General features: G+C 35.5%; 2 protein-coding genes across 2 annotated transcripts; one reads left to right on the plus strand and one right to left on the minus strand.

The window, feature by feature from the left end:
• Nucleotides 1-7,451: 7,451 nt before the first annotated feature.
• On the minus strand, nt 7,452-9,227 carry LOC116163895 (piggyBac transposable element-derived protein 3-like). Its single transcript, XM_031478029.1, has one exon. It carries the CDS (start codon nt 9,225-9,227, stop codon nt 7,452-7,454), a length of 1,776 nt encoding a protein of 591 aa, XP_031333889.1.
• An 841-nt stretch (nt 9,228-10,068) lies between these two features.
• LOC116163900 (zinc finger BED domain-containing protein 5-like) lies at nt 10,069-10,476 on the plus strand. The gene has a single exon (XM_031478032.1). The coding sequence runs from the start codon at nt 10,069-10,071 to the stop codon at nt 10,474-10,476; it is 408 nt and encodes a 135-aa protein (XP_031333892.1).
• The last annotated feature ends 3,803 nt before the right edge of the window (nt 10,477-14,279 follow it).

The following is a 14,279-nucleotide window of genomic DNA, read 5'->3' on the forward strand; positions in this document are numbered from 1 at the left end:
CCAGGCTCCTTGACGTCCTAAAAATCGGCGACTAATCTTGAAATTCGTGTTAATTAAACGCGCTTCTAATGACACCAGGGTCAATCCAATCAGACGAAATCTACTGCAACACAATTAATTAACTACGGTTAATTATATTCACTTCAATGGCCGGATTAAAATTTCCAAATTCGGTACTTCGACAGCTGATTTCCTTATTGACGGCTAAAACACGACGCTAGAAATCATAGCAATTACTCTTATGAAGTAATGTATTATTTATATTAAAAAATGGAGCAATACATCAAACACAATTACTTTTACTGGGGTTCATTAACGCCGGTAGCTTTCATCAATGTACGGTGTGTTCATTTATTCTGATAAAATTCCTGTATGAAAACAGGTGATTCGTCACTGTTCATTGTTTCCATTCGATCTGGTATATTGCAAAGTCTGTAATTATAAACTTAATGTCAGTCTCCATATCTCAGTCGTTAGGTATGTATTAGGTATAATATAAACACGTCTGACTGTATTTATAATCAACTGTCTTTTGATATTTCAGATTGTCTTTAAAAAAATGTTGGTATCGTTAAGTTCCTTTTCACTGGAATAGATTGATCCATAAAAAAACTGTCTCTCCAACCACCTCAGTAGATGTTATTTTGTCGCAACAATACGTACCTCATTGAACTGTGACAACAACTACGCAAACATGTTTCTATTTATCCGTCGGCTGTCAGAATAAACAAGATTAATTACTTTCAATTGCACTACAAGTAAATCACATCGACATAATTATTATACCAAATAAGACCAAATCAAACAAAGTGAGGTTATAACTTAATCTGGCGAACTTCAACCCCATTAGCACCATTTATTCAAGTCCCACATTCTATACCATTTGTGGACGAGATAAGTAACAAGTGAGTGCTCCTGTATATTATAATTAATCCAATAAACATAAATCTACAGAAATGGAAGTTATAATTTACGCAACATCGAAACGACCTATTGATTAACAATAAAGAAACTTTGAAGCACTTGAAATCAATCACTCTAAATGAAGTTAACATCGCTTTGACACAGAGACTGAGCAAACTAAGAACGATCCCACGATAGGCTTCATTTTACAGTCTTTTCAATTTCACTGTAGGCATATGCTAAGAACTGAATATATTCCTCGTCAAACAATTTTGTATTGTCGGTCCAACGTATTAAATTTACAATTACATTTTCCTGTAGTCACACGAGTAAGTTTCGGAGGATATCAATATGTTAGTTTTGCTATGTCTTGTTCTTGTCTTCAAGGGAAAGCCAAAGGCGACAGTGATGCTGTAAACGGGTTCAATAAATAATCGCTTTAACTGAAGACCAATTCAGAGTAAGCCGATATACTATCGCAGTAATTTACGCAAAGGAAATTGCAGAATGGTTTGAAGTAGAGTATCCGCCAGAGGATAACAACATATTGTTTGCAACTACAACAGTCACTCTTAGTACAGGGTAATTAGCTTATTCAAACTAAATACAAAATATAGAGCTAAACATTTGTGTGAAGATACCTAATGGATCAGTAAATAGAATTGTATAGCCTTGCAACATGAGCGTGTTGTTGGATGGCCACCATTCACCGCCGTCTTGGAAAAAAGTAGTTCTACCGATGAATTATCAAACGTGTACAAAAATGCTAGCAAAGAACAATGTTTCGAGTATTTCAATCTTCTACCACTTTGCTGGTATTAATGAAACCCAAATTAAACTAGAGCAAAAGAAAACTCCGTTGAACTGCTAGGTATCTGTCAATCGAATAGACGCATTTCAGAAAAATATAATATCATTTTCATACCATAAAATCCGAATCTTCGAACGTTTAGTTAACGAATCTGGAGAATCAAACAGAGACGTTGGCCGTGGTGCTAATTCATACTTTAAATATGATTCTAGTTCATCGTCAGTCTACAGTACAGACTATTGGATGAAATGGTTGGAATTTATTTTGAATAGCCGCGACGCGCGACCGGCGACGTCTTCCACTAGAACTCGGCTGACTTCCCCGACTATAACGTAATGACTTTTACTTGACGAACAATACTTAACTCAGGACGCGCGTCTTGTAAGCTTTCAACGAACAGCACCCCGGCCTCGAAGTTTGGCAAAAGCACCCATTCTGACACCAACTTTAATATTCAACGTTCCTCTCCTACTTCCAAAATTCGGAAAAACTTCCTCCAATTAACGGAACGTAGCAACATACCAACCAATCAAAACTCCGTTTCTTGACGCTTAAGTCATGTATCAAAATTTTACGCGTAATTCTCTTATCTCAGATAACAATTTTCTACGAAAAACACGCACTTTTTTTGCCCATTCTTATCGATCATTAATTATTACATCAACCTTTTAACAAAAGTAGTAATCAAAGTACTCATAAATTAAAACAAAATTGTCACTTAAATGATTTAACAAAGCAATTTCTCTACATTTAACAATTCCAGGAATTACTCTTTTACAAAGAAAAACAAACCACTTGGATGCATCTAGAAACGCAATACTCGCTTGGGTATTTTTGTTAGGTAATCCGATTGGGTATTTTGAACACAAACACACGGACAGAGACGCAACCCGCCACACAAATTTGCAAATTTCGGAACTTTACGGGGCGTAGTTGGCCAACTAAGCATTTTGGGACCTCGACTTATTTGGATTTATCACCAAATTTTGTTGACATATTTAATTGTTACGCCCTGTGTTGAAGTAAAATTTCACATATAATCACCGAGTTTACTACGCTAGCATGTTTGTCGGTCTGTGGGACAAGATTAACAATGGATAACCACTAATTGTACCATCAGATATTTTTTACAAAAATTTCAAGGTCGAATTGAAGGATGAATAGAGGAAAAAGTTTTACAGAGATTAATTATAATTTGCTTTTAGCCTGCCGTGACGAGAGCGCCGAGCACTTTATAGTTTCAAGAAAATTCAAACGTAAACTTATCTTGAGTTCAACAATCGACTTGTCTTTGTTTGTAAAGGAAGCTCTTGTGATACTCCATTCATCTTTTGTATAAATTGTTTCTTTCTCCTTCAACTTTAACACAACTTTAGCGCAAACAATAAATTATTCAGCACGCTCCTGATGTTCCTTTTGTGTGAAAATTACTTTGATTTTTCGTTTTATCGTGTTAATTTACCAATGTGTCTGAGAATAATTCGAAAATGGATTTGAAATGTGACGCTATACATGCCAAACGAAATTAAAAATTTAATTTCCGTGTGTCTCGTCTTGCGATATCTGGTATTGGCAGCCAAATTTATTGGTACCTGTGAACATTCTTTGAACTTGCGTCTCAATTTTCAAATGTCAATAGTTTTTAAGTGAAATCTACTATACGCATACGTTAGCAAACGGAAAATGAATTTCAATAATACGAAGGCAAAGATCGTGTACATACTGATTTTAGGAATCAAATTCCTGCTTGATAAAATATAAATAAATGTTTAAAACACCACCCATTCGTTCTGCTTTCAAAATTTTAAGGTAGGTATTTTATTGAAGAAATGGCGTTCAACCCGGTTAGGTAGGTTCTAAACGGGACCTCCATCAACTCAGCATTATCAAAATATATCAACGGTGATTGCCGCTGTTGTCCGATTAGTAGATAAGCTGTAGCATCAAATTATTCCCAAAGTAAAATGATTAAGGCGACCAAAATGGCTTGCAAAATGCTAAAGTTGAACATTTGTTAATGTAAATTTATTTCTACAATATCTAATCAGAAGATTTATATATAATAATAATAATACTTTATTAATCCTCTGAGCTCATAAATGGTATGGGATAAGTCAATTCAAATAAATGCATTTACACTAAACAAATTATATATATATATATATTTAATGTGCAGTTTTTTTTAAGAAAAATTTTGCATTTACATTAATTACCACGTAAACAGTATGGTACTGGAATAATGGCGGCCATACGTCCTACTGGGAATATGTGGTGTGTCTCCTCTTATTGTTTAATGGTTTATAAAAGTCAATATTCTCCACTAATTCGTTCCAAAACACATTACTCCTTAAATACCCTTAATATTTTTACTCCCTTGAACGTAAATACTGCTAAATCGCTCCACGATCTATTTCTTATCTTCAAAGCCCGTTCCTCCCAGTGAAGGATAGGACTTTGTTTAGCCTAAGTTGCTTCACCCTCCCCTGGTCCAGATAGCCGTCTCCTAGGAGTTGATGTCTGTCCCTGATCAATGTATAGTGACGGACCACATTCTCGATAGTTTCATCTGCCTCGCCACAGAACCTGCACGTGGGCTCCTCCACAAGCGAAATGTTATACAGGTGATAGTTGACCATCCAGTGCCCCGTAAGGACACAGGTGATTTTCCTAATTCGCCCTGCCAAGGGTCCCTGTTAAAAAGGCCCTGGACTGTCCGAGTCTGGTTACTTGTTGCCACTGAGCCTGGGATTGACGGGTCACTCAGTTTGATAATGGTAACTGTGGGTCATAAATAAATTACCATCACTGCTTTCAGAATTTGAATGTATAAAAATCAGGATCTTCATATCTTGCCGCGAAAGAACATTTAATAGCTGCCTCTTTTCAAACGAATCCATCAGGCGAAGCACCAATGTTTGTTTGTTAATGGACTGTATACACTTGATTTTTAATTAAACGGTAAACTTAGGAATGCAGTATTTAATTTTAGTAGAACAAACGTAAGTACAATGAAAATAAAGTAATAATATTTGCTAATGAACGCCAAACATTGCGTGTTATAGTACAGTGCATTCATTACTGTGAATAAACGCTTCTCCCCGTCGACTGTTAGCTCGCTCTCTCACCGAAAGCACTCGAGTTCACAATTCACGCGCGAACAACCAATAAAAGGATAGTTGGGATGAAGGATCGTTCCAGATTTTGTACACTGCATTCCTGTACGATCCAGTATGACAGGTTCGGATAGATGACATTTTTCTGACGTATTCAAGCGAGGCCTACGATACTTACAGGCCGGAGCGCTCGAAAAAGTCACGTGACGTTAGGAGTCATATGAAATACATTACGGCTTATGGAAAATCTGTGCGCGGCTCCACTATTTATTTTTTTACTCCGGATCCGTTCAACATAGAGCCACGAAATTTCAATGAGAGCTTGTCAATAGTACACACAATCAAATTATGGTGTTCGTTAATTTTTAATAACACTAAAAATAATTAATTTTTAGGTTTAAAGTATTGAAGATAAAACGATGTTAGTAAATCCGCGTTTTTCTATCTTTACATCATCATATTTCTTTTTCTAGGAACTATATCATTATAATCCTTTCGGTGCCTTAAACTAGAATGATATGCGCCTCCAATTATGCGTATATCATGCCTTATCTGGTATTAGTATAGTTTTAACAGGCCCTACAAAATCGCGCATTTATTATCCGCGCAGAGAAAAATTCAACATGCGAGAAACTTTTTTGTTATTGCTATAATTGTATCACATATATCGAATGAATTGTGACCAAAGGACACAAAAATGTTCTTCAGAAGGAATTTTTAAGAAATGGTCTCTTGTTTCCTTTTTTTCAGCAGCTGAAGTAAATAGCGCGATTTCAGAATAAGTGAACGCGCAAAGGAATTATTATGTTTCAAATAATTGTTAGTAATCGATTTCCAAATTGTGTTTGTGAGATTCAAGAGGAGTATTTTGCATCAAAGATTTTGTTTCGTCGTGTAATTTAGCAGAAGATGAGGCGATGTTAAATATAAGTATTGAAATATTCTAAGATTTAGAAAACGACACAACAGTTACTTCTGAAAACGAAAAAAAAACGGCACTGCCTATTCCTTACAAGCTGTACTTTTTACTAAAACTGCTGTAAGTTGGATAGAAAATGCTATTTTTTAAAACTTCCTTATTCAAAAGGTTATTTTTATTTATTCATAGAATGAAGATGAAAGCCTAGGATACTTACCAGGCCTCTTAGGCGGACAAGACAAATTTCCCATTTCACTTTAACACGAGAAGGTATAACTAAAATACTTTATGTACTGCAAAATTCATATTAACGAAGATATAAGATATACTCCATACTTTTGACTGATAATATCTTTAATTTTATAGTTTAATGTAAATTTGAATCTCACAAACACAATTTGAAAATCGATTACTAACAATAAATTATTTGAAACATAATAATTCCTTTGCGTGTACACTTATTCTTGAAATCGCGCTATTTACTTCAGCTGCTGAAAAAAAAGGAAACAAGAGACCATTTCTTAAAAATTCCTTCTGAAGAACATTTTTGTGTCCTTTGGTCACAATTCATTCGATATATGTGATACAATTATAGCAATAACAAAAAAGTTTCTCGCATGTTGAATTTTTCTCTGCGCGGATAATAAATGCGCGATTTTGTAGGGCCTGTTAAAACTATACTAATATCAGATAAGGCATCATATACGCATAATTGGAGGCGCATATCATTCTAGTTTAAGGCACCGAAAGGATTATAATGATATAGTTCCTAGAAAAAGAAATATGATGATGTAAAGATAGAAACCGCGGATTTACTAACATCGTTTTATCTTCAATACTTTAAACCTAAAAATTAATTATTTTTAGTGTTATTAAAAATTAACGAACACCATAATTTGATTGTGTGTACTATTGATAAGCTCTCATTGAAATTTCGTGGCTCTATGTTGAACGGATCCGGAGTAAAAAAATAAATAGTGGAGCCGCGCACGGATTTTCCATAAGCCGTAATGTATTTCATATGACTCCTAACGTCACGTGACTTTTTCGAGCGCTCCGGCCTGTAAGTATCGTAGGCCTCGATTCAAGTCGATTATGCTCTCAAATGAAGCCTCGCTTCCTGCCAAACATTGAAGAAGTAATTCTTTTTTCTTTGTTCACTCCATATTCAAGATTTGTCCCGTGACCTACTCTCATTGTCTAGCTTTCTATTTTCTTCCTCTGATATAGTGTGTCCCAGATCGCGTGGGATGGCATGGGTAACTTTCTTATTATTAAAGATAGAGAATTTGGTTAAATGGACAATGTTTTGCAGTTTTAGATGCTTATTTAAAATTTGCTTGCGGAAATTCAAAATGTCGAATAGGTTCGACGTAAATTCAAAAAAACTAAAATTGCTCCATTTACTTTAATGTCTTATATCATCGAACGTATAAGAGATATATAAAAGTTACTGTCTTTGATACTCTTCATTTAGAATTGATGTTTAACCCTCTATTGCATGAATTTTCAAAAATAATTAAAAAGGCGCAAATAATTTTTTGCCTAACTCTTTTAGCTTATTTACACAAGTATTAGTTGATATTTAGAGAAAAATGAAAAAAACAGCGGAATTTTGAAAAAAAACCAAAATGTGACCAATTGGGAACATTATGCATGAAAACAGTGCATCGGAACAGAATCTTATATTTTTACATTATGTATTTTACACGTCAACATGAAACTCCTTGAAACAATTTTTGTTTGGGTGAAAGCATAAATGTATTTTACATTTTACACATACAACCCTTGACTTTCCCTTGCAAGTTCGCCTCTTGCATCTCTCTCTGTTTGTAGTCCAGGATGGCCAATGGTCAGTGCGATCTTCTTGTATATATGAACTAGGTCGAGCTTCCAAACATCTTCGTTTTGGTAGACATTGTGGACTTGAACTTCTCGGTCGTCCAGCTCTCTTGTGTTTGGTTACAATGTTTTTTTGAGCACATAATTGTTCTGCAAGAGTTTTGAAAACTAGTAGTGGAACAACATCTTCAGTTTTGCCAAGTTGCTTCTTGATTCGCCTGTCTACAAGCCACGAGTTTACTACTGCAACGTCTATCAAATGATAAAATATTCTGTGGTACCACTTCTTACTTTTCAATTTTATGGGGTACAGTCCTAGTAGTGAATCTAAAAGATCAACCCCTCCCATATGTCTATTATATTCTTTTACAATATCGGGGCACTGAATGTCTTTCCTTGTTTGCTCTGAACGAAAGAACCTCTTTACTTTTACTGTTGGCTCAGTTCCACAATAATCGGAAATTAGTGATACTATTTTATTGTCATACCATTGAATAGCGTGTATGTCTATTCCATCAACGGTTGCGGTTTGTTCTTGGATGCTTCCACGGCCCTTTCGTTTCATTTCCTTCTCCTGCATCATTTTAGAGTTTTTGAGCCGATTTGAGCGAACAGTAGCAACAGAATGAATATTCCTTTTAGATAAGTGGGATACTAATTCTAAGCTGGAGAAATAATTGTCATAATAAAGTTTGTAATGTTCGTTATGAGGTACAATTTTACTCATTCTTATCACAACATTACTAGCTGCCCCTAAATCTGGTTCATTTGCAGTATGGGTGTTATCCCCTTTTCCAGAAAACAGTTCAAAATTGTAAGAAATCCCAGAAATACCCGAAAGTACCCACATTTTATAGCCCCATTTATGGGGTTTTTTGGGATTGTATGTTTTATAACGGGAACGTCCTTTGAATGAAATGACCTGTTCATCACAGGATAAATTTTCTTCAAGTGGGATTTTCAAACAAGCATTTCGTATTTGAGTAATAACTGGCTGAATTTTATCAATGCCCTTAGCATTATTGGAATTGTCACTAAAATGTATATACCGTTTGATTTGTTCAAATCTGTTGACTGGCATTACATCTGCAACTTGTGGAATTCTAGTTTTTGGTGACCAATAACGTCTACTGGTTGGCTGCCTTATGAGCGACATCCATAGCAGTATACCAATGAAGTTTTGAATTTCTTCTGGACATGTTGTAATGGGCTTAGCTGGATTAGTTTGAACGCTGTACAAACAGGTTTGACGGACAACTTCCACAAGGAAATCATCAGATATGAAATGGCTGAATAATTTCAGTGGGGTATTCAGTGTCAATATATTACCTGGCAATAGCTCGTCACCTGTAAATTGGTTGGTGGTAACATTTCGTTTTGTGGAAGATGGTTTCCATTTTATAGGGTTTTTGGGTTTCTTTTTTGTAGTTGTGGAATTTCTTAGATGTGACAAAGGCACATTATCTTCCTCGTCACTTGTGGTGTCTGAAACTGTAGTCACTTGAGGGGCTGTTGTTGGTTCAGAAATATCATCATCTGATAGCTCCGAATCTTCGCTCTCATTAGGGATATCCCTTTGCCTATAATATGATGCAACTGTGGGACCGCCGTAAAACGTCCTGGCAGGAATTCCATCCATCGTACTGTAAACAGTTTTTAGTAAGACTGCACATATGGTGTATAATGTTCCCAAAAGGGAACCGAAAAACAAAATCAGATTTCAAACCAAAAACAATTCCAATTCATCTTTTCATTGTCAATCTTACATATACTAGGTACTTACCAAGCTAAAGAATAAATTTTTGTAAGTATTACTACAATATTACTATATTTCCAACAATCAAATAAACAAACGTCAACAACGTCATAACACGCCAACTACAGCTGGGTAAATAAAGCCGAATAAATCGCAACCTTACTGTTGGTTAGGCAACCAATCCTGCTATATAGCATTTGAATGTTCCCCCATGGGAACGGTATACCTACAAAGAACGTTGGTTACATAGGGATAATGCATACGGATATCAAAGTTTGTGTGTCCAAACGGGAACGTCATGCAATAGAGCAGCGTTTCCCAAAGTGGTGGGTCGCGACCCACCGGTGGGTCGCGAGCTGCTTTTTGGTGGGTCGTGAAAAAGTTCTTGAAAAGTGAATTTCTATATCGTAAAAATAAGAGGCGGCGTATAAAGTTAAGCGCAACAAAACAAGCGCATCTATAAATTAAGCTAGTGGAACAAAGAGATGCCCAAAACTTTATTCCAAATGACGTGCGCGTGACACGCACGTAACCTTCGGCTTGTGCCACAAGTGTCAGTTCGGACGAAGCAGTGTTAGTTGCAACTACGAATAATAAGTGACAATCGCCATAAAAACATTCTGTTTTGTAATGTTGTTAAAGTAGCTTAATGATCGTCTTTTATCATGCATAGTGGTTGATAAGGAAATCGAATACGACACAAAAAGGTGCTGAAATTGAAGACATGCAACACTTTGAGCAAAAAAGATGGATTGCGAATCCGTTTCATGCCAATATCACAACTGGAATATCCACCAAGGCTGAGGAGGAGCTCATCGATTTGTCCGAAAATACCTTTTTAAAGGAAATTTTTAACCACCAAAAACTTGCAGAATTCTGGCTTTCCGTTGAAGAAACTTATCCAACTCTCTCTCTTGAAGCAGTGAAGATTTTGATGCCATTCACTTCTTCTTACATTTGTGAAACTGGATTTTCAGCGATGGTAGCAATCAAAACGAAATGTAGAAACAAACTGCAGTTGTCGAATTCCTTGCGCCTGAAGATATCTTGCATCAAAGTGGACATCGACGCCGTTATCAAGAAGTGTAGAAAACAGGCCCACGCTTCTCACACACCTCATTACCTACATTGATTTTTTTGTATTGTATCCTTTTTAATAAAACATTTTTACAAACCAGAGCTGATAAATAAATTGACCCCCCCCCCCTTCCACTAAAGCTAGGTGGGCCGCCAAATGCTGCTGTTTTATCAAGTGGGTCGCGCTTCCAAAAAGATTGGGAAGCACTGCAATAGAGGGTTAAAAAAATTCAAAATGGTTACTTTTGAGGAACATTTACAAACTTCCTAAAGTTAAATAGGCGCCATATTGGATTTTTAGATTATTTGATAGATTTTTAAATTCTCTTTTCAACGAGCTATCATAGCATAAGATTGAAAATAAGATACCGGTTGTATCAAAGGTTTTTATATTTATATTAAGAGGTCAAAAAAAAATAATAGTAACAAACATTACCATGAAAAGAAATACAAATACCTACGCCAAAAAATTAAAATTGACATTAAGAATGCATATACGAATTACGTTTCCAGTACAGAAGCGGACATGAAAACCAATATGAATGCATTTTGGACATATGTAAAAAACTCTAAAGGTAACTGTACCTATCAGAGGAACATGTATCTGAACAATTCAAAATTTAATAAACCCTCAGATATTTCTTCCGCTTTTGCAGAATACTTCGCTTCTGTCTACAAGCAAGTGCCCCCTACGTATAAAATAGATCGGAACGTGTCGATGTTTATATCAAACACCTTGTGTATTCCTGAGGTAACAGAAATAGAAATAGAGGACGCAATTAAAGCATTAAAGCCAAAAAAATCAGCAGGCCCGGATGGAATTCCTCCATACATTATAAAAGCATGTTGCCACATATTCACCCCTGTGTTTAAAATATTATTTAATATCTCATTAAAATCAAATAAATTTCCCACTATGTGGAAAACCACTAAAGTATGTCCAATCCACAAATCAGGAACAAAAGATAATATTGCGAACTATCGTCCAATAGCGGTGTTATCAGTACCAGCAAAGGTATTTGAAAAAGTATTGCATAAAAAAGTATATAATCATGTTAAAGTAAAAATTTCAGAAAAACAACATGGATTCCGTACAAAGCGAAATACCATAACAAATTTAACGGAATTTACACAAAACGTGTCGAAGGCGTTAGAAAATGGAGGTCAATATGATACAATTTACACAGATTTTTCTAAGGCCTTCGACAGTGTCAATCACAACATTCTGCTTACTAAAATGTTTCAGTTTGGTTTCTCAGATGATCTGCTTGATTTCTTCAAGTCGTACCTATCACAACGGCGGCAGCATGTTGCGTTTCACTCTGTTACTTCTGATAGCTTTGAAGTCTTTTCTGGAGTGCCACAAGGATCAAACCTCGGTCCGCTGCTTTTCCTGCTGCTTATCAATGACTTACCGGATGTCGTAAAGTTTGGCGACCTCCTGCTCTTTGCAGATGATTTTAAAATAAGTCATCAAATCCGAACGATAAATGATTGTTTACAATTGCAGGCTGATCTAAACGCGGTGGGTGAATGGGGTAGTCGAAATGATTTAGCATTCAATATTACTAAATGTAAGTTCCTTAGCTTTTCACGCAAAAAACAGGACATTACTTATAAATACAGTCTTTCCGGTCACAGTCTGGAATCGGTTTGCTATCAACGAGACCTGGGAGTACTTTTTGATAAAAAATTGACATTTGCGGGGCACATTGAAAGCAAAATCAAATCGGCATATTCAAGTATAGGTTTTATCTTTAGAATAGCGAAAAACATGAAACATGTAAACACATATAAACTACTTTACAATGCACTAGTGCGACCACACCTTGAATATGCCGATATAATTTGGTCACCACACCTAAAAAAATATGTAAAGGCAATAGAAATGGTTCAAAAAAAGTTCATAAAACGTATGCAATTTAGACTTACAACAAATTATCCTCTCTTTGACCACTATGATGATCTCTTGAAAACGTACAATATGAGAAGTCTTAACGATCGTAGGCGAAATAATTCATTAATCTTTTTATACAAGATAATAAACAATCACCTAGATTCATCGCATTTGCTGTCGTTACTGACTTTTAACACGTTCGCTGCGGTACTGCTCAAAGTTGTCTCGTCGTTTCAGCGTTCTTTTCATTGTGACGATACCAGACAAATGTGTCTGGTATGATTGATTTTTTTTTATGATAATTTTTATCAACATGTGAAATTATTAAACGGTAATTTTTATGATCTTTACTTGAAAATTGTTCAATGAATGACGAACTTCAGTCGCAAGTGGCTAAATCAAAGGGAGAAAAATTCAACAACTAATATGAATACATTTATTTCGAAGAAACCATACAGTTATGTAACAAAAATTTATTCTAATTCACTTTAGCAATATTATTGTGTTTTTCATTAAAGCACGAGAGACACATAGCTGGTTTCTTTTCACAATCAGCACAATAACTGGACACTTTGGTAACTTTCTTGTCTGCTTCCTTACTAGATAAGGTAACTCTTAACTTTTTATAGCAGCCAACACAGTTTCGACGGCGTTTTTTCCCTGGACCTTGTTCGACAGCGAATGTATGTATTCTTTTGGGAGTGGTTGCTGAGCTCATATTCTGTGCTCCAGAACCTTCTTCTACAAGCGCAAATGCAAGATTCTCCCTGAACTGTAGCATGTTCATGTTCTGGTTGTTTTTGTTCATTTGAAATAGAGGAAATACTATCTTGCTTCAACAAATTCAATATTTTTTTGCTACGCGAAGCCATTATAAACAATAGCAGTATCCGTAATCACCTACACATCCTGCAACACGTGCTCAAGCTGTACCGGACACATATGCCTGGTGCCGCACATGCGTAAACCTATTTTCACCGGGTACGATACCAGACACATATGCTTGGTAGACACTATGCACTATAAAGTAGATAAGTTGCGCATGAGGGTCATATAGGTACCTGTAACGCTGCTATTGGTTAAGTGTGTGTTAAGATATATCCTTCGTTGGAATGGGATAGATGGCATAATGAGTAGCCGCCGGAACGAAATTAGAGCTACCAGACCTATATGACTGGTATCGCAGCGAACGTGTTAATATACCGGATAAAAGAACCAGGTTTAAAAAAATAGTATTCTGGATAGGCCATTCACACTCCATATCGTTTAGTAATACGGCACCAATAATTCGCATGATGACGATCTTTAACAATTTGAACACGCGAGACCATGACCTGGAACTGTTTGGTGTATCTTTATTATGCTTTAAAAAGCAACTAATGTTAATTTAAGTCGTTTTGATACCTACCTATTATTTATAATTATTTTTAAATTTTTTTTTGAAAATATGTGATTATTTTGGTTAGGTACTCAAAACTGTAATTGGATACTTGTATCTGTTGTTTTGAGGTTATCAATAAATAAATAAATAAATAAATTTTAATCAAGTAGGCTGTGACGAATTTAAAAAAAACAAAACAAAAGCTATTCGAGGCAACAAAGCAATGAAAATAATTACATGAGGGAGAGGGGAGTTTGGCCGTGACAACTCCCTCCAAAATTTTATATAAGTAGGCCTAGAAAAATTTTGACTTTTATGACGTCACAAGTGTCACAGATAAATTATCTGCTGCAAGTGTACTACCTATTTCGTAGTAAAATAGTAGTATTTAGAGTATTTTTACATAATCTTATTTTACCACGAGATAAGCAGCACACAGCAAAAAAATCATAAATTTATGGCACTTGTTGACTATCTGACATTTTTTGGTTGTTTATTATCACGGCCTACTGTTTATAAACATGTAATTAATTAATGTGTAAATATTTTTGTGAGAAATATTGAATAACCTAAAAAATTC

Source organism: Photinus pyralis, unplaced genomic scaffold (assembly GCF_008802855.1).
Source record: "Photinus pyralis isolate 1611_PpyrPB1 unplaced genomic scaffold, Ppyr1.3 Ppyr1.4_LG1, whole genome shotgun sequence".
In the NCBI taxonomy this organism is placed as follows: Eukaryota; Metazoa; Arthropoda; class Insecta; order Coleoptera; family Lampyridae; genus Photinus; species Photinus pyralis.

Excerpts from the sequence above, each read along its gene's own strand:
- LOC116163895 (XM_031478029.1), bottom strand. The coding sequence starts at position 9,227 with ATGGATGGAATTCCTGCCAGGACGTTTTACGGCGGTCCCACAGTTGCA.
- LOC116163900 (XM_031478032.1), top strand. The coding sequence starts at position 10,069 with ATGCAACACTTTGAGCAAAAAAGATGGATTGCGAATCCGTTTCATGCC.